This window comes from Brachyhypopomus gauderio, chromosome 4 (genome assembly GCF_052324685.1).
Source record: "Brachyhypopomus gauderio isolate BG-103 chromosome 4, BGAUD_0.2, whole genome shotgun sequence".
Taxonomy (NCBI): Eukaryota; Metazoa; Chordata; class Actinopteri; order Gymnotiformes; family Hypopomidae; genus Brachyhypopomus; species Brachyhypopomus gauderio.
Genome location: NC_135214.1, coordinates 33481586 through 33507041, shown reverse-complemented (window position 1 = coordinate 33507041; position 25456 = coordinate 33481586). Strand labels below are relative to the sequence as shown.

The following is a 25456-nucleotide window of genomic DNA, read 5'->3' as shown; positions in this document are numbered from 1 at the left end:
GTTATTACCAGAGTAAGATAATGGTTGGTATGGTCCATTGTGCCAGTGCTGAGGCGTGGTGCGCAGCTGGGTTGGGATAAGTAGGCGGGGCTGTTGGTGTGAACTGGGCTGAAGGCGCTGATCCTGATTTGGCTTGCAGGGTTCCTGCGGTCCCTCCTGTCAGCTGAACCCCCAGGCAGCTCTGGCTTTGAGTGGATGTGTTTGAGCACATCCATCACGGTCCACTCTCTTCATCGCCAATGCCCGAGGCAGAGACGTTTCGGGCTCAAAAACTAACAGGCTGGAACTGAACAACTCCAAAAGCTCAGCGAGAGAGAAGCTTCCTGCCATTTAGCAAACACTCGCCATGGTTGGTAGACATGTGTCAGAGCATTTTAATAGCTCTCCTCCACACAGCCTTCTCACAAGCGCTTGCTTTCTGTTTCTTGTGTCTGCTCGGTTTGGCTGTGGTTTTTTAGTACTTTGGCGATTTTGCAGTACAGGAGCACCTTCAGATTGTGGGAGAAAAGTTACCACAGGTGAGCAGAAATTGGATTGGTGTACGCTGAGGGTAAGAGAGGGAAACTGAACAGTTGTGCCTTGTGCATGTTATGAGAACGCCTTGAATTTCAAGTTCTGTGGTCATTTTGTCCATGGAATGATCACTGACTTCATATTTTATTCAGAGATTGGTTGACCAATTTCAGTCTGAAAGAAATGATTAAACAGCAACGTGTTCGTGTTGGAGTGACTGACGCTGTGGCTGAGCAGTATTAGCTCAGAGTCTCTGCTCCTTTAAAAGACATCTCCTTTCTCCTTAAAAGACATCTCCTTTCTCCTTAAAAGACATCTCCTTTCTACTCAAAAGACATCTCCTTTTTTCTCTCTTCCAGAGCATTACCAGAATAATCTGCTTTGAGAAAGGAAAAGCTTGTGAGTTTTGAGATGCTGCCTTTCAATAGCTGCGTGATTATGTGAGAAGCTGTTTGTGAACTTGAGTGCCTCACCCCACTAATAGGCTCAGTTCTGGGGCCTTGTGGGATAGAGAATAATTGCTTCTTTATTAAAGCACAGTTTGATTCTCTGAAAAGTTTAATTGTATCACTTTTCATTGAAGTAGTGGTATTCATGGATGGACAGACATGTTTTACAGGTAATGGTTAGGCTACACTTGTTTAAGTCTAACGGCAGCATAGGTCGTCATCACAGACGTCACCCACACCCCTGGGCTGTGCCGGGCCACGTTTTGAGTGCCGGTCTGCATTATTGCCGGCCACGCAGGCTTTCCCAGCGGTCATTTCCCGTTTGGGCCAAGCCCTCGAGGGAGGCCCACTTCCTGTCAGCAAGTGCGGGAACCATTCGGAGTGCAGGGGCCCAGTGCCCAGTGAGCGACGCTTGTTCTGCTCAGACCCGTCACCATGAGACTGAGGTTTACAGAGAACAGTTAAGCTGCTTAGTTCATTCAAATGGAGCCAGAGGGTTTATGCTTGAATCTTTTACTGCTAGATTGAGTGTGAAAAAAGATTATTTTGTTTGATGTGATGGGCTCCCCTTGTTTTCCTGATGGACAGTACGGGGCAGAGTCCTGAGGGGCAGTGCGGGGTAGAGTCCTGAGGGGCAGAGTCCTGAGGGGCAGTGCGGGGCAGAGTCCTGAGGGGCAGTGCGGGGCAGAGTCCTGAGGGGCAGTGTGGGGCAGAGTCCTGAGGAGCAGTGCGGGGCAGAGTCCTGAGGAGCAGTGCAGGGCAGAGTCCTGAGGAGCAGTGCGGGGCAGAGTCCTGAGGAGCAGTGCGGGGCAGAGTCCTGAGGAGCAGTGCGGGGCAGAGTCCTGAGGGGCAGTGCAGGGCAGAGTCCTGAGGGGCAGTGCGGGGCAGCTTGAGCCAGAGCTGTGACCAGGGCTCCATTCCCCAGCCTCATCATTTCCCCGCCCCTGGCAATTGCTTATTGGCTGGCTGATTGATTGATTGATTGATTGCTTTCTTCACTTGTGTTGAGATGTAATTGTATTTATTCTAGCACCATAAACCTAACAATATTTTAAAGTTTTAAAGTAATTCTTGTAAAAGCATCACATTTACATAGCTTGATCATTTGGTGTTTTTGGTGTCAGTCATTAGAACTGCAGTTAGGAATCCTAAACAGAGTAGCACAGGATCGCGTCTGAGTTTCTGAGACCGCTGCACATACACACACGATGCACGCTGGATTTTCTGACATCCCTGCATTTGAAGACCTCGTTCTGTTCTGCTCAGTTCTCCTAGCCAAAGGATAGGATGCAGGGACCACAGTGCGGATGTGTTTGTGGAGGGTTCAGAAGTACCCTCCCTTGAAATCACCTTCGACCCCATCACACACGACCCCTTTTGTGGGGGTAAATGTTTGTAAATCACAGCTAAGCGCCCCCCCTGTGTCTCCAATAAACCATGTGCCTTACTCAGAAACCGGGGCTTTGTCGCCATGGCAGACTGTGTGTTTCAGACAGGAATGGGGGGCAGGGTGAGGGTGAATATATTACATTATCCGTGTTTGTCCCTGCCTTGACGTGACATGTTTTCAGCCGATAGGCGCTACGTTGTGCGTGTTGTGCTGAGTGAGAACGCTGCCTTTTCCTGCTCGGTCTCGGAGGAACGGCTGACTCACTCCACGGAGGGGCGGGCCGCGCTGCTCAGGGCGGGTCCGTCTCACATCAACGTGGGTTTGCAGAAACGCTGTGCATGGCTAATGGTTGGCTGGCTGTTTTTACGGTAGCCTTGCGCGTTTCTCTGGAGTCAGCGTTCCTGCTTTAGCTTAAGGACAACAGAGTATCTGAGCTAGCCTGCGATTCCCCTTGACAAGACTGCCAAAGAAAGTGGTGATTTTTAATACCGGCTTGCTGTCACGAGTTGTAGATCATTCACTCCCATGCAGGAGGAGATGAGATGAGGAGTCAGCAGTGTGAATTACGTCTCCATGAAATGATGAGTTGTGCTCAGGACATGAGTAGCTTATTATCATGGCCTGTTGGGTGGCTGTGACGGACGCTGCTGGCAGGCAGGTGTGTCTGCAGAGACTCTTGAGCACCTTGAACAATGTAGCACCATCATCGTTCCCTTCGTGATTTCTTCAGTATTTCAGTCGAGGATGAACTTCACTCAGAAATGTTGTTCCTGTGACAATTTTAATTCAAGGTATAATTTCCCAATCCATAATTTGATCCGCCCCGGATTTAATTTCAGCTCCGTGGCCTTGCCTCGGCCTCCGTAGGACTGGAGGCGGTTTAATCCCGCTCACCTGCCGTCACATTTGAAGGTTCGTCGAGGGACGGAGGTCTTCCTGTTGTAGCGTGTTTGTCTCCTTCACTGCTGGTTCCACAGTGCTGTAATGAAGGGACATGATGTGGCTGCCACACTGCACGGGACGCTCCCGTTAGCACAGCATGTTGTCGAGGCACTTTGCCCATGGGTCGGAAGTCAGACTTCTCTCCTGGGGAGTTGGGAGAGAGGGGGTGTAAGCCCCACCTCTCAGCAGGGGCGTAATTGGTACGGCTTAATCTCCGTATTGACTGCACAGACGTGAGCAGTCTCTCTGTATTCAGTAGCACGTCCGTCCTCACTTAGCCTCGTAATGACGGGCTTTGTGCTGTAATACTTTCGGCATGACGAGGTGAGAACAGTACGGCTAAACCTGTGGTGGTTACGGTTGGGCGTCGTCAGCATGACATCATCCTTCCTGGGGCTCCACCCCCTGCCTTAGCTCCTCCTCTGAGTCCCTCAGAGGTCAGTGCACCAGCCTGTAGTGTGATCTGCTCAAGCTTGAACCCAGAAGCTTTGGGTTGTTGGTGGTTTTCTCTCACATCTGTTCTGCTATTTTGTATCAACATGAATGAGTACAGTTGCTTTGGGAATTTTCGTTCTCACTAGCCTGTGTAGTGCTTTCACACAACAATAAACCCAGTGTTTTTATGATTTTTTCCCCCAACAGCAGGAACAGAGGTAAATGATAAGTAATAAAATGCTCAGCGTGCCTCTAATCTCCGCCCCCTCCTCTCGGCTCCTCCCCCTCCTCTTGGCTCCTCCCTCTCAGATCCCATCTGATGCCGAGGCTGAAGGAGTCGCGCTCTCACGAGTCGTTGCTCAGTCCTAGCAGTGCGGTCGAGGCCCTGGACCTCAGCATGGAGGAGGAGGTGATCATCAAACCCGTCCACAGCAGCATCCTGGGACAGGACTTCTGCTTCGAGGTCAGTCTGCACGCCGTCCTCCTGACCTCACCCATCCCAGGTCTTGTCTGGTCCTCGGCTGTAATCTGGACGCGCTAGTCCCACGTTGCCTTGAAGCAGAACGCGCGGAACATTCCGGTGCATTGCAAGGTGGACGGGAGCTGATCTCTGGTCTGACGTCTCACGTGATCTCTGGTCTGCTGTCTCACGTGACCCTGCGCTGTGTCATAAACGCACAGCCCAGCCGGAGACACACCGATAGCTTTGCCTTTGCTAGCACCCCCGGCACTCTGCCTGCCCCATCCAGTGTGTGCGAAAGCAAAGGGGTGTGGCGGGTCTGGGCTGCCCAGTATCTGGTGGCGTCCATCCCACTGGGCATAAGGAAGGTTCCTATTCAGCAGCTCAGTGAGCTGCACTGTGGTGTACGGCTGGACCCGCCTGTGTGAACCCCGCTCTGCCGGGCCCGTTAACACGTGCGCGGGTAACTGGTCTGCTACCGGCAGGATCTCTGCCACCATGACAGAGAGGGAAGAGAGACAGAGGGAGAGAGAGAGGGAAAGGGGGTGGAAGAGGGGGACAGGGAAAGAGATGGGGAGTGAGAGGATGAGAGAGACGGAGGGGTGAGTGATGGCAGAGAGGTAGGGGGGGCTACAGGAGTCCTGTTGATGATGGCAGTGTTTTGGGTTGCTTGTTTACTCATTTTGTCCTGTAGCTACAGGACAAACAATGTACAGGACACATTCTGCCCGTACTGTCATCAAATTGAATTACACTGAATATTTGTCTCTGTTGGAGCCATATTTGATGTAGAGGTGTTCTAGTATGTGAGTCTGTCTAATATGTTTATCATGCCTGCCTGGTCAGGATTCCCTAAAGACTGTCACTGTATACAGTGTGCTTATACATGTGAATGTGTTCATTTGTACGGTCCCGCATCCACCTCCACCCAAACCCCCCCCCCACCCTCCCCCCCTCCCTCTCCCTCTCTCTCTGTGATTGCATTAGATAAATGCGTTTAATGAGAGTGGATTCTGTCTAGCCAGGATATGAGTTCTATTATTCGTCTGACTGGTATGGCTCCCCAGCCAGGGGACTCTAGCTGAGAGCTGAATGCCCAGTGAGAGGGCAGCTCTCTCCACGCCCCTCCGCCCACAGGTCCAGTGCCCTCTGGTGGGCTGTTCCGTACCTCACTGTCACTCTCTTTGGAATTACAGGTGACCACGTCAGCAGGAAGCAAATGCTTCTCTTGCCGGTCGGCTGCGGAGAGGGAGAAATGGATGGAGAACCTGAGGAGAGCCGTGCACCCCAACAAGGTAATGTGGGTGGGGCTGACGCGCAGGGCGTCTCCACGGGGTCTCCAGGGCAGCTGGGTTCCAGTGTGGTCGCTGCTTTCGTTTTCACGTCTCTCTGCTATAGACCTTTGACCAAATGTACTGGGTGTACTGTTATGTAATGGGATGTAATGCCACGTTGCGTTCACGTGAGCCACGTTGTTCCAGCGGCTCTGGTCGTGATGCTCGTACTAACTGCCGTTTTCCTTCAGGACAACAGTCGTCGTGTGGAGAACACGCTAAAGTGCTGGATTATCGAAGGCAAGGACTTGCCTGCCAAGAAGAAGTACTTCTGCGAGCTGTGTCTGGACGACGCACTTTACGCCCGCACTACCTGCAAGCTCAAAACGGACAACGTCTTCTGGGGCGAGCACTTCGAGTTCAACAACCTGCCGTCCGTCAAGAGCATCACCGTGCACGTCTACAAGGAGACGGACAAGAAGAAGAAGAAGGACAAGAGTAGCTACGTGGGCCTGGTGAGCGTGCCCATCGCCGCCGTCACGGGCCGGCAGTTCCTGGAGAAGTGGTATGCTCTCAGCACGCCCAACCCCAGCAAGGGCAAGGGCCCGGGGCCCGCCGTGCGCATGAAGTGCCGGTACCAGAGCATGAGCATCCTGCCCATGGAGCTGTACAAGGAGTTCGCCGAGTACATCACCAACAACTACATGCTGCTCTGCTCCGTGCTGGAGCCGGCGCTCAGCGTGAAGAGCAAGGAGGAGATGGCCTCCGCCCTCGTGCACATCCTGCAGAGCACCGGCAAGGCCAAGGTAGGAACCCAGAGAGAGATCCCGGGAGATCTGGTACGAACCCAGGGAGAGATCCTGGGAGATCTGGTTCAAACCCAGAGAGAGATCCTGGGAGATCTGGTACGAACCCAGAAAGAGATCCTGGGAGATCTGGTACGAACCCAGGGAGAGATCGTGTGAGATCTGGGAGCCTCTCGGCTGATGAAAGGACCCTGCAGGAGTCTCTACTCTGCGTGGGCATGACTCAGTGTTTGTTGATTTTCTAGGTTTATTTATCTTTGTTTATTTCCTTCCTCTGAGTGTCTGTAGAGAAGAGTGCCAGGGTAGTGGTGAGCCTTTCGCTCGGGTTCTGCCTGATGTCACTTAAGATGCCGCTGGAAGGAGAGAGCTCCCGGAAGGCCGCCATGGCCTGAGACACGGAACCGTCCGCTCGTCAGTCTCAACGAGATGTTCTGGCCTATACAGCAGTGTTAATTTTGACAGCAATTTTTGATTTAGTTTTAGTCTTAGTCTTTTGACTAAAATGTAATTTAGTTTTAGTCATAATTTAGTCATTGATTTGTTTTTAGTCTTAGTCTAGTTTTAGTCGACTAATTATCATTAGAATTTAGTCGAATAATATCAAAATAATTTAGTTGACTAAAATATAAATGGTGTAGTAGTCATTATATACACTTGCACAAAATGAAACATTTATTAACCAGTTACAGAATATTATTTTTTGTATGTGCAATATATACAAAAACAAATTTCCAAACAACTCTATTGACCTGAACTTATAGTTACTGAGCATAACAATAACAAAACATTGATGACCAGTAGGTCCGCTCTACCTGAAAACATATGGAGTTTATGAACAATGCATATTACATTCTATATAAAACTGGGCGCCGTAAAACAATGCCATAGCCCGCAGATGTCGTTTCATTTGTCGTATTTGTCCCGACATCATCATTCCTCATGGTTTACACAGCATCTTGTTTTTCTCAAAGGAGTCAAAGGAGAAATGTGTCCATATATCGCCGCTCATCTTTCTCCCTGCTGACATTGTCGAGTTAACTTCGAGTTTAATTTCATGAGTGACCACAGTTCACGCGCTGGTTTTGTCCTAACGGGTTCTGCGCGATGTGAAGACGTTAGTTCTGATTGGATGGTTACCCGGTTTGTCCCGCCTCTCCGTGTACGCTAAAGTAGTTACGGTTGGATCTCTTCTTAACTTATCCCTACCTTTCACTAAACTAAATCAGGTTTGATTGAATGTCGTCGCTGGACAATATTTTCGTCTCGTTTTTATTCGTTGACGAAAATGTCCTTTAATTTCGTCATCGTTTTTATCCCTTCGTATAGTTTTAATTTAGTTATCGTCTCGTTTTCGTCATGAAAAAAGGTTCGTTGACGAAAACTATGACGAAAATTATTCGTCAACGAAATTAACACTGCTATACAGGGGGAGGGGCGGGGGAAGCTAGTTCTTACCCTGCTTCATTAGCTCAAGTGTGGGCAGCGGGCTCGGCTCCTGCGATCGGCGCGATAAATCAGCTCGGACCGAGACGCCACGACTCTTGACGCTCATCTCTCGTATCGATCATTTTTGGTGAAAGCCAGGCGCCATGGCTGTTCTGCTCTGACATTGGGAACATTACGTCTGAAGTAATACATCTGTAGGAACACTGGAACGATCAGGCGTGCCAGTGTGGTCCTGCTCATTAGAGATATATGACAGTGTTAGCAACAGAGGAACACATTAAGGCATTGAGGATTTGCTTTTATTGCAAGCAAGAGTGTTTTTTTAATTAAAATTATGCCATAATTTGGAGAAAAATAAATAATTTTTTACAATAAAAGGATAGAATGTGCTGTAATGGCATAGGGCAAAGCAATATAACAACAGATGTTTCTGCTTGACTCTGTTTACACTGTTGGGTGCTTCTCTGTATAACCAGATATTTGAACAAGAACCAAATGTGGAGATGTTGTAATTGGTTTGTGCAGCAGTGTGAGTTTGTTCAGCTGAGATCTGTTTGATCCGGGCGACACATGTTGAACGCACTAATATAGTGGACTGAATCAGGTAACCTGGTTGCCTTTTAACATTTACGTTAATAAAGAATAATGACTTCAGGGACGTGCTGTTTGTTGACATTGAAGATGAGGTTTATGGCTGTGTGGTTGGCTCTGGTCTTCTGAGACTGTTTTAGAGGTTTTCTCCAGTCTTCTGGCCTTTCTCGCATTCTCTAGTCACTGACCTGCGTATTAAACTGGCTTTACTGAGTTTGCACAGAGCTTGTATGATGTTGGAGGGGATCTGTCAGTGGTCAGTGAGGTCAGTGGTCTCACACTAGGGTAGCGTTGGCTAAGCTGGGAGTCCTTCTCTCCATCTCCCATGTCCTGCTGGTCGGCGAGTGAACCGGGAGAGTATCGTGTCTCGTCGGCTGATGCTAGAGAGTGCTTGGGTTGTCTTTCATTAAGCGGTAGCCTGGTTACTGTAAAGGCCCTCCTCCCAGGGGCGGAGACTCTTCCGCACGTGCCCAGTGCCGCCTTCCCATTTTCTCCAGAATGCCCTGTGAAACAAAGGGAGGTACCCGCTGACTGTCCGGTGTGCAGCAGGGTTGCCAGGTGCAGTACGGTAGCACCGCCTCCCTGTAGCCCCGCCCCCTGTAGCTCCGCCTCCCCGTGCCCCGCCCCTGAACCGAGGGCTCCTGCTGCCTCAGAGGGCAGATCTTACACGCTACACGTCGGACAGCGTGTTTGGCCCAAGATGAGATTTAAGGGCTTTGTGTGTGAAGCGCACAGAAACCTCCCACTATCACTCTGAGCAGGACTGTGGAGCACCAGCGCACATATCTCAGAACATCAATACCATGAATCTAAAACCAATTACAAGACAGACAACCCTGGCACAGGATTAAGCAACTATTGTGTTGGTGGAGTAGGTATTGATCATGTTGGGGGGGAGTGGCCTGGCAGGGGGTGCGGCCTGAATCTGCTCCCTGCAGAGACCTGATGGAGTGTGTTGGGAGTGAACACACCGGGTGGTGCGGTGTGAGGGTCAGGTCCTGGGCTCCTGCTAATGACCTCTTATTCATGCAGTTGCTGCTGCACAGATCTCACCCAGAGTCACACAAGAGTGATGGTATATGGATGACCGTGTGTGTGTGTGTGTGTGTGTGTGTGTGTGTGTGTGTGTGTGTGTGTGTGTGTGTGTGCGCATGGATGCCTGTGTAAGCAGGCCTGTGCTGGGAGGGGCTGATGTCTTTAGTCGAATGCCTGGAGTGAGTGCACAACAACACACACACACACACACACACACACTGTGAGGATCTTCTTACTGTCTGGAAGGAGTCCGCTGACCCGCAGGAGCTGGCCCTCTCAGTGAAGTCCAGCAGAGCCATCGATCACTACAGACTGTCATAAATCGCTACAGACTGCCATAGATCACTACAGAATGCCATAGATCACTACAGACTACCATAGATCACTACAGACTACCATAAATCACTACAGACTGCCATAGATCACTACAGACTGCCGTAGATCACTACAGAATGCCGTAGATCACTACAGACTGCCATAGATCACTACAGACTACCATAGATCACTACAGACTGCCATAGATCACTACAGACTACCATAGATCACTACAGACTGCCGTAGATCACTACAGACTGCCGTAGATCACTACAGAATGCCGTAGATCACTACAGAATGCCATAGATCACTACAGACTGCCATAGATCACTACAGACTGCTATAGATCACTACAGACTACCATAGATCACTACAGACTGCCATAGATCACTACAGACTACCATAGATCACTACAGACTGCCATAGATCACTACAGACTACCATAGATCACTACAGACTACCATAGATCACTACAGACTGCCATATATCACTACAGACTACCATAGATCACTACAGACTGCCATAGATCACTACAGACTGCCACCTTGATGGTTTTCCAGCATTGAGTCTTAATGGGATTCGCTAGTGTTTTCTCCACATGGCCACATCACATAGGCATGTGATTTATTACAGCTAGTCGTTCACATTCAAAGTGGAAACACATGAATTTAAATGAGCATCATTACCATATTATGACAAAGTACTCACCCAGTAACTGGCCATGACAGTGGATATGTTTAAAGCAGTGAGTGGAAGTTAGAGGACTACAGAGACGTCCAAGCAGCTAGCATAGCCCACTCTGGGTTGTGTTAACTAGCCCTCCTTATCATCTGCACTTCAAACATGGCCAGTTTTGCCTGTAAATGTTGTCGGTTCACCAGATCTGAAGGTTTTAGTGAAGTTGGGTCCCAGTGTCCAAACTGCCTTTCTGACCATATGCAGTCACAACAGACCAGCTGGGTCCTCCAAAACACCACGGTGTTCAGAAGACGTCCATCTAGTGATCAGTAGTCCTAGTTTGGACTCCCTGTTTGGGAGACCTTCCTCATTCTGCTCCTGGTGATGAAGCCGGGCTGAATGTGGGCTGAACCCGTGCGGAGAGCTGGTCTTTTTGCAGAATTATTGGCTTGGTTTGAAGTTGCAAGTTCTTCTGCATGAAGTAATGTGAGGTAACACTATTACATTAAGTGTTGACTAACTAACATGAAGTAATGTGAGGTAACACTATTACATTAAGTGTTGACTAACTAACATGAAGTAATGTGAGGTAACACTATTACATTAAGTGTTGACTAACTAACATGAAGTAATGTGAGGTAACACTATTACATTAAGTGTTGACTAACTAACATGAAGTAATGTGAGGTAACACTATTACATTAAGTGTTGACTAACTAACATGAAGTAATGCATTATTTAACATGAACAACACATGAAGTAACACATTAACAATAATTAACTAACGTTAAGTAAACATGTAACAGTTGCAGCTCCTGTTTTGGCTCTTTGTTGCTCGCACCTTTTTTGGTGCAACCTTAAAGGAATATATTACATTGTACTACATAAGTAATGGGGAACTGAAGTGTGTCCATACTGTTTTTTGCTCTTTAGTCCCTCTTGCTTCAAACTAAAACACTAAAGCTCTAAAATACTAATGCATTACTTCACGTTAGTTAGTCAACACTTAATGTAAAGTGTTACCTAATATATAGCAAGAGATATCAAGTTTGCTTTCAGTCGGTAATATATTAAGTTATATTAAAGGATATTACATTTTAATCCCTTATTCCCTCCCCTCAGAAAAGCTAAGTTTAGCAAGTGAGTATGGAGATGATGTCCAGTACCTCACTCAGAGTGTCCTCCTTGAAACAGCGGATGTGTGCTGGAGACATTTCGTTAGAGGATGCACTGTCCAGCTGTTCAGCCCGTAGAGGTCAGGTCCTGTTCACTGTGCTGCCTGTGAGTGTTAGCGAAGCCGCCCTTGCAATCCGCCCTGCTGCTCAGTGTGGATAAGACCGTGGTGTGTGGATTGAGCCACGTCGTGTGACGGGTCGTGTGACGGGTCGTGTGACGGGTCGTGTGACGGGTCGTGTGGCGGGTCGTGTGACGGGTCGTGTGACGGGTCGTGTGACGGGTCGTGTGGCGGGTCGTGGCGGGTCGTGTGATGGGTCGTGTGACGGGTCGTGTGATGGGTCGTGTGACGGGTCGTGTGACGGGTCGTCTGGTGGGTCGGGTGATGGGTCGTGTGGTGGGTTGTGTGACGGGTCGTGTGGTGGGTTGGGTGATGGGTCGTGTGGTGGGTCGTGTGGTGGGTCGTGTGGTGGGTCGTGTGATGGGTCGTGTGACGGGGCGTGTGGCGGGTCGTGTGGCGGGTCGTGTGGCGGGCTGGGTGATGGGTCGTGTGATGGGTCGTGTGACGGGTCGTGTGACGGGTTGGGTGATGGGTCGGGTGACGGGTCGTGTGACGGGTCGTCTGGTGGGTTGGGTGATGGGTCGTGTGGTGGGTCGTGTGACGGGTCGTGTGGCGGGTCGTGTGACGGGGTTATGTGGTGGGTTGGGTGATGGGTCGTGTGGTGGGTCGTGTGATGGGTCGTGTGACGGGTCGTGTGGCGGGTCGTGAGGTGGGTCGGGTGATGGGTTGTGTGACGGGTCGTGTGGCGGGTCGGGTGATGGGTCGGGTGATGGGTCGGGTGACGGGTCGTGTGACGGGTCGTGGGGCGGGTCGTGTGGTGGGTTGGGTGACGGGTCGTGTGACGGGTCGTGTGATAGGTCGTGTGACGGGTCGTGGGGCGGGTCGTGTGGTGGGTTGGGTGATGGGTCGTGTGACGGGTCGTGTGGTGGGTCGTGTGGCGGGTCGTGTGACGGGTCGTGTGATGGGTCGTGTGACGGGTCGTGGGGTGGGTCGTGTGGTGGGTTGTGTGACGGGTCGTGGGGCGGGTCGTGTGGTGGGTTGTGTGACGGGTCGTGGGGCGGGTCGGGTGATGGGTCGTGGGGCGGGTCGTGGGGCGGGTCGGGTGATGGGTCGTGGGGCGGGTCGTGGGGCGGGTCGTGGGGCGGGTCGGGTGATGGGTCGTGTGGTGGGTCGTGTGGTGGGTCGTGTGGTGGGTCGTGTGATGGGTCGTGTGACGGGGCGTGTGGCGGGTCGTGTGGCGGGTCGTGTGGCGGGCTGGGTGATGGGTCGTGTGATGGGTCGTGTGACGGGTCGTGTGACGGGTTGGGTGATGGGTCGGGTGACGGGTCGTGTGACGGGTCGTCTGGTGGGTTGGGTGATGGGTCGTGTGGTGGGTCGTGTGACGGGTCGTGTGGCGGGTCGTGTGACGGGGTTATGTGGTGGGTTGGGTGATGGGTCGTGTGGTGGGTCGTGTGATGGGTCGTGTGACGTGTCGTGTGGCGGGTCGTGAGGTGGGTCGGGTGATGGGTTGTGTGACGGGTCGTGTGGCGGGTCGGGTGATGGGTCGGGTGATGGGTCGGGTGACGGGTCGTGTGACGGGTCGTGGGGCGGGTCGTGTGGTGGGTTGGGTGACGGGTCGTGTGACGGGTCGTGTGATAGGTCGTGTGACGGGTCGTGGGGCGGGTCGTGTGGTGGGTTGGGTGATGGGTCGTGTGACGGGTCGTGTGGTGGGTCGTGTGGCGGGTCGTGTGACGGGTCGTGTGATGGGTCGTGTGACGGGTCGTGGGGTGGGTCGTGTGGTGGGTTGTGTGACGGGTCGTGGGGCGGGTCGTGTGGTGGGTTGTGTGACGGGTCGTGGGGCGGGTCGGGTGATGGGTCGTGGGGCGGGTCGTGGGGCGGGTCGGGTGATGGGTCGTGGGGCGGGTCGTGGGGCGGGTCGTGGGGCGGGTCGGGTGATGGGTCGTGGGGCGGGTCGTGTGGTGGGTCGTGGGGCGGGTCGGGTGATGGGTCGTGGGGCGGGTCGTGTGGTGGGTCGTGTGGTGGGTTGGGTGACGGGTCGTGTGACGGGTCGTGTGATAGGTCGTGTGACGGGTCGTGGGGCGGGTCGTGTGGTGGGTTGGGTGATGGGTCGTGTGACGGGTCGTGTGGTGGGTCGTGTGGCGGGTCGTGTGACGGGTCGTGTGATGGGTCGTGTGATGGGTCGTGTGACGGGTCGTGGGGTGGGTCGTGTGGTGGGTTGTGTGACGGGTCGTGGGGTGGGTCGTGTGGTGGGTTGTGTGACGGGTCGTGGGGCGGGTCGTGGGGCGGGTCGTGTGGTGGGTCGGGTGATGGGTCGTGTGGTGGGTCGTGGGGCGGGTCGTGGGGCGGGTCGGGTGATGGGTCGTGGGGCGGGTCGTGGGACGGGTCGTGGGGCGGGTCGGGTGATGGGTCGTGGGGCGGGTCGTGGGGCGGGTCGGGTGATGGGTCGTGGGGCGGGTCGTGGGGCGGGTCGGGTGATGGGTCGTGGGGCGGGTCGTGTGGTGGGTCGTGGGGCGGGTCGGGTGATGGGTCGTGGGGCGGGTCGTGGGGCGGGTCGTGTGGTGGGTCGTGTGGTGGGTCGGGTGACGGGTCGGGTGACGGGTCGTGTGACGGGTCGTGGGACGGGTCGTGTGACGGGTCGTGTGACGGGTCGTGTGGTGGGTTGGGTGATGGGTCGTGTGACGGGTCGTGTGGTGGGTCGTGTGGTGGGTCGTGTGGTGGGTCGTGTGGCGGGTCGTGTGATGGGTCGTGTGACGGGTCGTGTGACGGGTCGTGGGGTGGGTCGTGTGGTGGGTTGTGTGACGGGTCGTGGGGCGGGTCGTGTGACGGGTCGTGGGGCGGGTCGTGTGGTGGGTTGGGTGACGGGTTGTGTGGTGGGTCGGGTGATGGGTCGTGTGGTGGGTCGTGGGGCGGGTCGGGTGATGGGTCGTGGGGCGGGTCGGGTGATGGGTCTTGGGGCGGGTCGTGGGACGGGTCGTGGGGCGGGTCGGGTGATGGGTTGTGTGACGGGTCGTGTGACGGGTCGTGTGGTGGGTCGTGGGGCGGGTCGTGTGGTGGGTCGTGTGACGGGTCGTGTGACGGGTCGTGTGATGGATCGTGGGGCGGGTCGTGTGACGGGTCGTGTGATGGGTCGTGGGGCGGGTCGTGGGACGGGTCGTGTGACGGGTTGTGTGACGGGTCGTGTGATGGGTCGTGGGGCGGGTCGTGTGACGGGTCGTGTGACGGGTCGTGGGGCGGGTCGTGTGACGGGTCGTGTGATGGGTCGTGGGGCGGGTCGGGTGACGGGTCGGGTGATGGGTCGTGGGGCGGGTCGGGTGACGGGTCGTGTGACGGGTCGTGTGATGGGTCGTGGGGCGGGTCGTGTGACGGGTCGTGTGATGGGTCGTGGGGCGGGTCGGGTGACGGGTCGGGTGATGGGTCGTTGGGCGGGTCGGGTGACAGGTCGGGTGATGGGTCGGGTGGTGGGTCGTGTGGTGGGTCGTGTGGTGGGTCGGGTGATGGGTCGTGTGACGGGTCGTGTGGTGGGTCGTGGGGCGGGTCGTGTGGTGGGTCGGGTGAGATGCGTTTGGCACATTTGCTGCTTCGCCCCTCGGCTGTGGCGCCACCAACCCAGAAGTGGCATTCTCGGAGTCCAAGAATACAGAGGGGTCGCGTCCTGAGGAAGAAGAGAGGCAGTAAGAGAAGGAGGGAGAATGGGTGGGGAGACAGGCAGAGAGAGAGAGAGAGAGAGAGAGAGAGAGAGAGAGAGAGAGAGAGACAGAGAGAGAGAGAGAGGCTGATCGACAACAAGGCCTTCCATTAGTGTCTGATCAATACACCATCACTGGGAGTGACTCATCCCTCCAGTTCCAGCAGCGTAAGGCCTGTGTACAAGCTCAGCTCAGAACGACTGCATGTTGTACCTGCTGTGAGTCCTACGAGAGGAGAATACCCAGTACCCAGCTCTAAAGTATGTAGTCCTTGTATGGACTCTCCTTCAGGACTTCTTGACGGATCTGATGATGTCCGAGGTGGATCGGTGTGGGGACAACGAACATCTCATCTTCCGGGAAAACACTCTGGCGACCAAAGCCATCGAGGAGTATCTGAAACTGGTGGGGCAGAAGTACCTGCAGGATGCGCTGGGTGAGTATGGAGCTCCACCTACACACGGCTCTACCACACATGGAGCTCCACCCACACATGGCGCTCCACCCACACATGGCTCTACCACACATGGAGCTCCACCTACACACGGCTCTACCACACATGGAGCTCCACCCACACATGGCTCTACCACACATGGAGCTCCACCCACACATGGAGCTTCACCCACACACGGCGCTCCACCCACACACAGCTCTACCGCACATGGAGCTCCACCCACACACGGAGCTCCATCCACACGGCTCTAACACACAGCGCTCCACCCACACACGGAGCTCCATCCACACGGCTCTAACACACACAGCGCTCCACCCACACACGGCTCTACCACACACGGAACTCCACCAACACACGGCTCTACTACACACAGAGCTCTATCCACACACAGCTCTACAAAACACGGAGCTCCACCCACACACGGCTGTACCACACATGGAGCTCCACCCACACAAGGAGGTCCACTCACACACAGCTCTAAAACAATGAGCACCACCCACACATGGCTCTACCACACACGGCGCTGCACCCACACACAGCTCTACCACACACGGAGCTGCAGCTCTACCACACACGGAGCTCTGCAATGGGCCCTTCCCAATCTCTGCCCATTTCTTCAAAAGAGTGGATTAGAGCCTCTTAATGGACGTGTCACGTGTAAGAGAGTGATTTGTTCCGAGTTTTCATTGTGACCCTCAGACCAGAGTAACGTTGTTGTTGTTGTTGTTGTTGTTATTTTCCAGTGAGCCAGTAGTACGGTCTGTATATAGCATCAATAATTCATTTGGTTTTGTGTTGCATTCTTTTTTTCTTCTGTAAGTGCCCATGTTCAAAGCTTTATTTCATTATTAAAGAGATCAGTCATTCCTTGAAGGCTGCCTAGCCTTGCTGGTATTACAGCAGCTGCCTGGTGGAACACAACACAGTCCTGAGCCTCCAGCCTTTGGCTGTGTGTCTCACCAGAGCTGCTTTTATTCTTTATTTTTTCTTCATAAAGATATTTTTCACACAAAAAAAGAAAATGATCGCAATTCCCCAGTCATTCAAAACTCACTGCATGAAACAGCTGACCTTACACAGAACAAATGCTATTATATGTATTATTATGCCGGATGTCATATATGTTATTAAGCTAAGAATTATTTACATTAATATCCAGCCTTATAATGGATATAATGCAAAATATTATAGGTAATTTTGTATTGTCCTGGAAAAATGCAAGTATGCTTGATTTTCTGCTCCTGTAGGTCAATAGATGCTGTATGAGCTGTGTGTGTGTGTGTGTGTGTGTGTCCCTCCCAGGTGAGTTCATCAAAGCTCTGTACGAGTCGGATGAGAACTGTGAAGTGGACCCGTCCAGGTGTTCCTCCAGTGACCTGGCGGAGCACCAGAGCAACCTGAAGATGTGCTGTGAGCTGGCCTTCTGCAAGATCATCAACTCCTACTGGTAATGTTGTCCAGCGGTCTGGCCACTACATTGTGTGCACACCCACTGGCCCTACATAGATGTACACTCCACACAGATGCATACGTTGTGTATGGGGGAGTGCCACTCAGCCCTGGAAAGTAGAAACCACTCGACACCCGGCAACACCATTAAGCCCGTTTCCTTTGCCGACCGGTCGAGCGGGCCCGGCCAACCTGCCCGCTGCGAGTTAACGACACGCCAGCCGTGGAGCTCGGCGGGCCGTCTGCAGGGCTCGGACCGCTGCTGGCGGCGGCTGGAGAACCTCCGCGAGATGAATGGCAATCAGACGGCAGCAGCTGGTCCTGGAGAAACGGTGTTGCGCCGTTTACGGGTCTCAGCGTGGGCCGAGCTGCGGAGGGAGAGGCGGCCTCACTGAGAAGATGCTTCATTTAGACGTCTCCAGGACACGGCACAGTGGAGAAGATTAGTTTGTCTCATTGGTTTCATTTGTGTGTGTGTGTGTGTGTGTGTGTGTGTGTGTGTGTGTGTGTGTGTGTGCGCGCACTCTTGGCCACGCTTGCTTAGCAGATCTGGCAGTACTCCTGTGGAAGACTCAAGGTGTATAAAGACTGGTGTGAGAGCCAAAATTGGAATGAGAACTCACCATGCCTGCTGCTCGGGGAGAGGCTGTGGCCCCAGTCATCACACACACACACACACACACTCCACACACACAGACATGCATGCCACACACCACACACGCAGACATGCACAACACACACACACACTGCTCTCTGTGAAGACAATGCTGAGTGACCTGCCTCCACTGCCCTGCAGGAGACGTTGTGTCTGAAAATTCAGGTCCTCCTGCATTGTTAGCACTACATTAACACCGCAGTGTTTCCACACAGCTGCAGAGAGCGAAGCAAACCACACCGTCCTTCTTAACCTAGAAGCTGTCCTGCCTTTGCTTCAGCACAAACCTGCCGCTCACGTGCGCCGCTCACGTGCGCCGCTCACGTGCGCCGCTCACGTGCGCCGCTCACGTGTGCCCTGTCCCACAGCGTGTTCCCGCGTGAGCTGAAGGAGGTCTTCGCGTCCTGGCGGCAGGAGTGCGGCAGCCGCGGCCGGCCCGACATCAGCGAGCGTCTGATCAGCGCTTCGCTCTTCCTGCGCTTCCTGTGTCCCGCCATCATGTCGCCGTCGCTCTTCGACCTGATGCAGGAATACCCGGACGACCGCACGGCGCGCACGCTCACCCTCATCGCCAAGGTCACGCAGAACCTCGCCAACTTCACCAAGTGAGTGGAGCGCCCGGGGCTGTGAGTGTCGGAGCAGGGGTGTGTTTAGCCGGGGGAGAGGTGTGTGTTCAAGCCTGCTTGGTTCTGAGCCCATGTTCTGAGCCTCTGTCGTTGTGTAGGTTCGGCAGTAAGGAGGAGTACATGTCCTTCATGAACCAGTTTCTGGAGCACGAGTGGACCAACATGCAGCGCTTTCTGCTGGAGATCTCCAACCCAGAAACCATCTCCAACACGGCCGGCTTCGAGGGCTACATCGACCTGGGTCGCGAGCTCTCCACCCTCCACTCCTTACTGTCTGAAGCTGTGTCTCAGCTTGACCAGGTGGGTTTTGGGTGGTGCCAATTAATAAAAACACAAGTACCGTTTTACATCCTATAGTGCACTGCTTAATTAGTCCACCCTGCAGATTGTCTTGACCTGGATCGAGCTCGTGCCTGCGCCCCCAATTTCGGAGCTGTCTGTTCAGTTTTGTCTTTCAGACATTATTGACTCTCCTTCTCTTCAGTGTAGAACCTCAGAGAATGTTTTAATCAGACACAATCACAACACACTGACACAGTCTTAACACTCTGCTTTAATCAGACACAATCACAACACACTGACACAGTCTTAACACTCTGCTTTAATCAGACACAATCACAACACACTGACACAGTCTTAACACTCTGCTTTAATCAGACACAATCACAACACACTGACACAGTCTTAACACTCTGCTTTAATCAGACACAATCACAACACACTGACACAGTCTTAACACTCTGCTTTAATCAGACACAATCACAACACACTGACACAGTCTTAACACTCTGCTTTAATCAGACACAATCACAACACACTGACACAGTCTTAACACTCTGCTTTAATCAGACACAATCACAACACACTGACACAGTCTTAACACTCTGCTTTAATCAGACACAATCACAAAACACTGACACAGTCTTAACACACTCTGCTTTAATCAGACAAAATCACAACACACTGTTAAAACAGACATGGCGGTACCGCGCTCTGCTTCATCAGACGCAGTCACGAGACTTTATCAGACACAATTGGGAAATGCAGCTTCTATAGACCCTGAGCTGTAGAATGTGTCTCACAGCAGCGAGCTCGCTCCACTAGTCACTAACGTCTCCCCCAAACCGTCTCCAGAGTACGGCCGCCAAGCTGGGGCCCCTGGTGCGCATCCTGCGGGACGTGAACCTGGCCCTGACCAACCCTGGTGGCGGGACGCTCCTGCCCTCTCCCACGGAGCGTGTGGGCTCCCCCACCCTCCCCAGCTGCAGCACCTCCACCGGCCTGCAGAAGCTGGTGATGGACACCGAGCTCACAGGGTAAAAGACCCGCCACTCAGGGCAAGACACTGGTTTGTAATGTTGGCCGGCCTAAATTCTTGATCACACATGTGCTGTTTATCTTAAGACTCTAAGGCCAGTGGGGGTGTTGGGTGGTAATAGTCTGAGTTCACGTTGGGAGACTTCCTGGGAATACACTGCTCAGCAAGTCTCTTTGTAGGCCGTTAAATTGACTTACTGTTCATCTTGAAGCTTTACATCGTGTGCTACACGATTAAAATTCACACCGATGAAGAGGATGAAGTCAACATTCATGATTACATTTTATTGGCCGTTATTTTAAGTAAATTAAAATTGTGATTTGCAAATTCATAGCTGCTACACAGCATGTAGTATACACTATATGTATATAAAGCTTAATAAATTAAATTAAATTAAATGAAAGAAATTCAAGCTTCCTCATGAACAAATTGAAGTGCTGTGGCAGTAGTTAAGTACTGTGTGGCATTTGGTTTGGGTGTGTGGAGGTTGGTGTGGGTGTGTGGAGGTGGTTTGGGTGTGTGGAGGTTGGTGTGAGTGTGTGGAGGTTGGTTTGGGTGTGTGGAGGTTGGTTTTAGTGTGTGGAGGTTGGTGTGGGTGTGTGGAGGTGGTTTGGGTGTGTGGAGGTTGGTGTGGGTGTGTGGAGGTTGGTTTGGGTGTGTGGAGGTTGGTTTTAGTGTGTGGAGGTTGGTGTGGGTGTGTGGAGGATGGTTTGATTGTGTGGAGGTTGATGTGTGTGTGTGGAGGTTGGTATGAGTGTGTGGAGGCTGGTGTGGGTGTGTGGAGGTGGTTTGGGTGTGTGGAGGTTGGTGTGAGTGTGTGGAGGTTGGTGTGGGTGTGTGAAGGTTGGTTTGGGTGTGTGGAGGTTGGTGTGAGTGTGTGGAGGTTGGTGTGGGTGTGTGAAGGTTGGTTTGAGTGTGTGGAGGTTGGTTTTAGTGTGTGGAGGTTGGTGTGGGTGTGTGGAGGATGGTTTGATTGTGTGGAGGTTGATGTGTGTGTGTGGAGGTTGGTATGAGTGTGTGGAGGCTGGTGTGGGTGTGTGGAGGTTGATGTGGGTGTGTGGAGGTTGGTGTGTGTGTGTGAAGGTTGGTTTGAGTGTGTGGAGGTTGGTTTTAGTGTGTGGAGGTTGGTGTGGGTGTGTGGAGGTTGGTGTGGGTGTGTGGAGGTTGGTATGAGTGTGTGGAGGCTGGTGTGGGTGTGTGGAGGTTGGTATGAGTGTGTGGAGGCTGGTGTGGGTGTGTGGAGGTTGGTGTGGGTGTGTGGAAGTTGGTATGGGTGTGTGGAAGTTGGTATGGGTGTATTGAGGCTGGTTTGGGTTTGTGGAGGATGGTTTGAGTGTGTGGAGGTTGGTGTGGGTGTGTGGAGGTTGGTGTGGGTGTGTGGAGGCTGGTTTGGGTGTGTGGAAGTTGGTATGGGTGTATTGAGGTTGGTTTGGGTGTGTGGAGGATGGTGTGAGTGTGTGGAGGTTGGTTTGGGTGTGGGGAGGTTGGTGTGGGTGTGTGGAGGTTGGTGTGGGTGTGTGGAGGCTGGTTTGAGTGTGTGGAGGCTGGTTTGAGTGTGTGGAGGCTGGTGTGGGTGTGTGGAGGTTGGTGTGGGTGTGTGGAGGTTGGTGTGGGTGTGTGGAGGCTCGTTTGGGTGTGTGGAGGTTGGTGTGGGTGTGTGGAGGTTGGTGTGGGTGTGTGGAGGTTGGTGTGGGTGTGTGGAGGCTGGTGTGGGTGTGTGGAGGCTGGTGTGGGTGTATGGAGGCTGGTTTGGGTGTGTGGAGGTTGGTTTGGGTGTGTGGAGGATGGTGTGAGTGTGTGGAGGTTGGTTTGGGTGTGTGGAGGTTGGTTTGAGTGTGTGGAGGCTGTTTGGGTGTGTGGAGGATGGTGTGAGTGTGTGGAGGTTGGTTTGGGTGTGTGGAGGTTGGTTTGAGTGTGTGGAGGTTGGTTTGGGTGTGTGGAGGTTGGTTTGGGTGTGTGGAGGCTGTTTGGGTGTGTGGAGGCTGGTTTGGGTGTGTGGAGGCTGGTTTGGGTGTGTGGAGGCTGGTGTGGGTGTGGAGGTTGGTGTGGGTGTGTGGAGGCTGGTGTGAGTGTGTGGAGGTTGGTGTGGGTGTGGAGGTTGGTGTGGGTGTGTGGAGGCTGGTGTGAGTGTGTGGAGGCTGGTTTGGGTGTGTGGAGGTTGGTGTGGGTGTGGAGGTTGGTGTGGGTGTGTGGAGGCTGGTGTGAGTGTGTGGAGGCTGGTTTGGGTGTGTGGAGGCTGGTTTGAGTGTGTGAAGGCTGGTTTAGGCGTGTGGAGGTTGGTTTGAGTGTGTGGAGGCTGGTTTGAGTGTGTGGAGGCTGGTTTGGGTGTGTGGAGGTTGGTTTGAGTGTGTGGAGGCTGGTTTGGGTGTGTGGAGGTTGGTTTGGGTGTGTGGAGGTTGGTTTGAGTGTGTGGAGGCTGGTGTGAGTGTGTAGAGGCTGGTTTGAGTGTGTGGAGGCTGGTGTGAGTGTGTGGAGGTTGGTTTATGTACACAGGTTATGTGAGAGAAGATGGAGTGTGTACCATGGAGTGCGAGATGAAGGAAAGTTGAAGTGTTTTTAAGGCTCTTTTGCGTACCGCATTATGGAAATTAAGCTGCGTACTCAGAGCAGTGGTGGGAAAGAATTACAACTTTTATTATTTAATTATAACTTTATATGACACTACAAAGGATCTGTGTTATCACAGCAGCCCCAAGCAGTTCTAGAGGAAGCGTAGGGCTTCATTACAGAGTGAGATAACTGGCTGTTTTGAGAGTGGCCGATATTGCCCTGTGCCCTACAAAAAACTGATTATACTGCACACTCTCACCAGCCTCTGTAGCTCTGTTGGTGGAGAGGGTGGTAGAGGCAGAAATGAGTGAGTTCTAACTCCTCCCTCTCCTGCCAAGAAACCCCATGGAGTAGAGGAGTCATTTGCATACAGAGCAGGCGGGCGGGGCTTGCCTTATGAATCAGCCACTCAGCTCGTAGGTAGCGTAATGATGATCTTGCACGTTTGCACTGACTCCACTTGTGTGCAGCAGCCCTGCAGTCTGGTTCATGTTTGGTGATGTAATGCACATACAGTGAGGAAAATAAGTATCTGAACACCCTGCGAAGAATTGACATCTTAGGTATGTCCACTGTCCGTTTGCAGCAGTAAAACACAAATAAATTATTTTTTAGTCATTTATTTATTTTTTTAGATTATGTTTCTCACAGTGGACGTGCACCTAAGATCAACATTTCAGACCCCTCCATGATTTCTAAGTGGGAGAACTTGCAAACTCGCAGGGTGTTGAATTACGTATTTTCCTCACTGTACACTTATCTTCAGTGTTAGCAGATGCTAGGTGAAGCACGTTGTCTTGGTTTGCTTTAGCACCGTCTGTGGTAGCTAATGCTTCCAGGCAGGTAAGTAGTGTTGTTTGATGAGTCATGTCCGTGTATCTGCTTTAACTCTGTCTGCGTCCTGGATCTGCAGGCTAGTGGATTTCACCAGGCTGCCCTCTCCCACCCCTGAGAACAAGGATCTGTTCTTTGTGACGAGGAACTCTGTAATCCAGCCTTCACCTGCACGCAGCTCCAGCTACTCCGAGGCCAACGAACCTGACATCCAGATTCCCAACGGCAGCAAGAGCCTGTCCATGGTAGACCTGCAGGACACGCGGGCCCTGGAGGGTGTCCCGAGCACCTCGTCCAGCGACCCCGCCCCCGACGGCCAGGGGGCCGGTGCGTGGAACGCCCGCACGCTCAAGGGCTCGGCGCTCGTGGGGCCCACACTGAGGAAGACGGGCCAGACGCCCACCACGCCGAGCACGGAGAGTGCACCGGGCCGTCTTCAGCTCCTGGCACCGCTCTCCTTCCAGAACCCAGTGTACCAGATGGCTGCAGGCTTGGCCATGTCTCCCCGCACCCCTGCCTTGACCCCTGTCCCTGCCCCAACCCCTGCCCCGACCCCTGCCACTGACTCGGGCTCCGAATGCCACAGCTCGGTCAGTTCACAGGGCAACGCGGAGGACGCAGCAACCGTGGGGTCCAAGCACCCGCCGGCCGCCGCCCAGGTGGGAGGGGCGGGAGCAGGAAGTGGAGGGAGCAGCGGCGACGAACTCGTCCGGCGCTCGGGGGAGTTTGCGCGGAGGCAGCTGTCCCTCACCGAACCCCAGCAGCAGCCCAGCGTTCCCAGGCAGAACAGCGCCGGCCCCCAGCGGCGGATCGACCAGCCGCCGCCCGCCGTCACCCGAGGCCGCACCCCCCCCAGCATGCTCAACGCCGGCCCCTACCCACGGCCGTCCAGCGGGGGCATGTTGTCCTCGTCCTCGCCCGACTGGCCCAGTGCCGGCGCCCGGCTCAGACAGCAGTCGTCCTCGTCCAAAGGAGACAGCCCTGAGACGAAACCGCGCACGCTGCACAAACAGGTGAGCACACACCCCATATTGCAGGACATGCACGTCCTGCTGCTAGGACCAGCACTGTAGGCTTGGACATCACTGAACACCAAATCTGCAGTACCTCAAAGCTTTTGGTTTCTTTCATTTATTGGTTTAAACATATTGGTTGAAGGACAGCTTGGATTTGGTAGCATATAAGATTCATAATGCAGTGATCGTAACTTGGCAGACTGTGTGTCACTTGAATATGCACTTCTATTTAGGACTACAGTGTTTCAGATGCACTTCAGACATGTGTAAAGTTTACTTAGCACTTTTGTGCTTCAAAAAAAACTATTAAATACATAGATAATTATATTCCAAGATCTATCACCTCAGGGTTTGAAAGGGTTTGAAAAAAATCTATTGATTTAAATGGGAAAAGATATAATTTAAAAGTCAATTGATTTAAGTAGAATAGATTACAAAGACAGAAAGAACCAAATAAACTAGAAGCTATGAGATAAAACATGAAAGTTGAAAGTAAAAATGTACTAAGATAAAAGATGAAAAAGGCAGAATACATTAAGAAATAAAAAACTGAAAGAAATAAGTGTGTTGTAGTGCTAAAAATTAGATGTGAAAAGTGTGCTAGTCAAAGTCAGAAGATGCCGAAATGGTTCTGAGCCTTGGGCCGTTCCTATGAGCAAGAGGAAGCTGTTCCAGCCTCACACCTCGAGGACAGGGAGGTGCTGCTGTCTGTCCCGATCTGACGCTAGACGCTGCTAGCTGACGCTAGATGCTAGCGATCTGAGGGGATGCATACCCCTCGCACATCGTGTAAAATCCTGGTGATTGTAGGGATTTTATGGATATTTTTTTATCGGATTCTATTATTGGCTTCAGTAGAAATATTCCTCTCCCATAGCTGAGTTCACTGGAGTATTCCTCTCCCAGCTGAGTTCACTGGAGTATTCCTCTCCCATAGAGCTGAGTTCACTGGAGTTTTCCTCTCCCATAGCTGAGTTCACTGGAGTATTCCTCTCCCAGCTGAGTTCACTGGAGTATTCCTCTCCCATAGAGCTGAGTTCACTGGAGTTTTCCTCTCCCATAGCTGAGTTCACTGGAGTATTCCTCTCCCATAGCTGAGTTCACTGGAGTATTCCTCTCCCAGCTGAGTTCACTGGAGTATTCCTCTCCCTAAGAGCTGAGTTCACTGGAGTATTCCTCTCCCATGGCTGAGTTCACTGGAGTATTCCTCTCCCAGCTGAGTTCACTGGAGTATTCCTCTCCCATAGAGCTGAGTTCACTGGAGTTTTCCTCTCCCATAGCTGAGTTCACTGGAGTATTC

The 25456-nt window shown here is 52.8% G+C and overlaps 1 protein-coding gene across 8 annotated transcripts in view; it reads left to right on the top strand.

Moving 5' to 3' along the window:
* Positions 1 to 25456, top strand: part of dab2ipa (DAB2 interacting protein a) — an 82185-nt gene that overhangs the window by 50883 nt on the left and 5846 nt on the right. For all 8 annotated transcript variants that reach the window (XM_077004104.1, XM_077004109.1, XM_077004105.1 and 5 more), the window contains 9 exons: positions 4039 to 4192; positions 5386 to 5484; positions 5715 to 6269; positions 15546 to 15690; positions 17011 to 17155; positions 18181 to 18417; positions 18537 to 18738; positions 19573 to 19754; positions 23220 to 24153. In XM_077004104.1, coding sequence (XP_076860219.1) covers positions 4039 to 4192; positions 5386 to 5484; positions 5715 to 6269; positions 15546 to 15690; positions 17011 to 17155; positions 18181 to 18417; positions 18537 to 18738; positions 19573 to 19754; positions 23220 to 24153 — 2653 coding nt within the window. The remainder of the gene's footprint in view (positions 1 to 4038; positions 4193 to 5385; positions 5485 to 5714; positions 6270 to 15545; positions 15691 to 17010; positions 17156 to 18180; positions 18418 to 18536; positions 18739 to 19572; positions 19755 to 23219; positions 24154 to 25456) is intronic.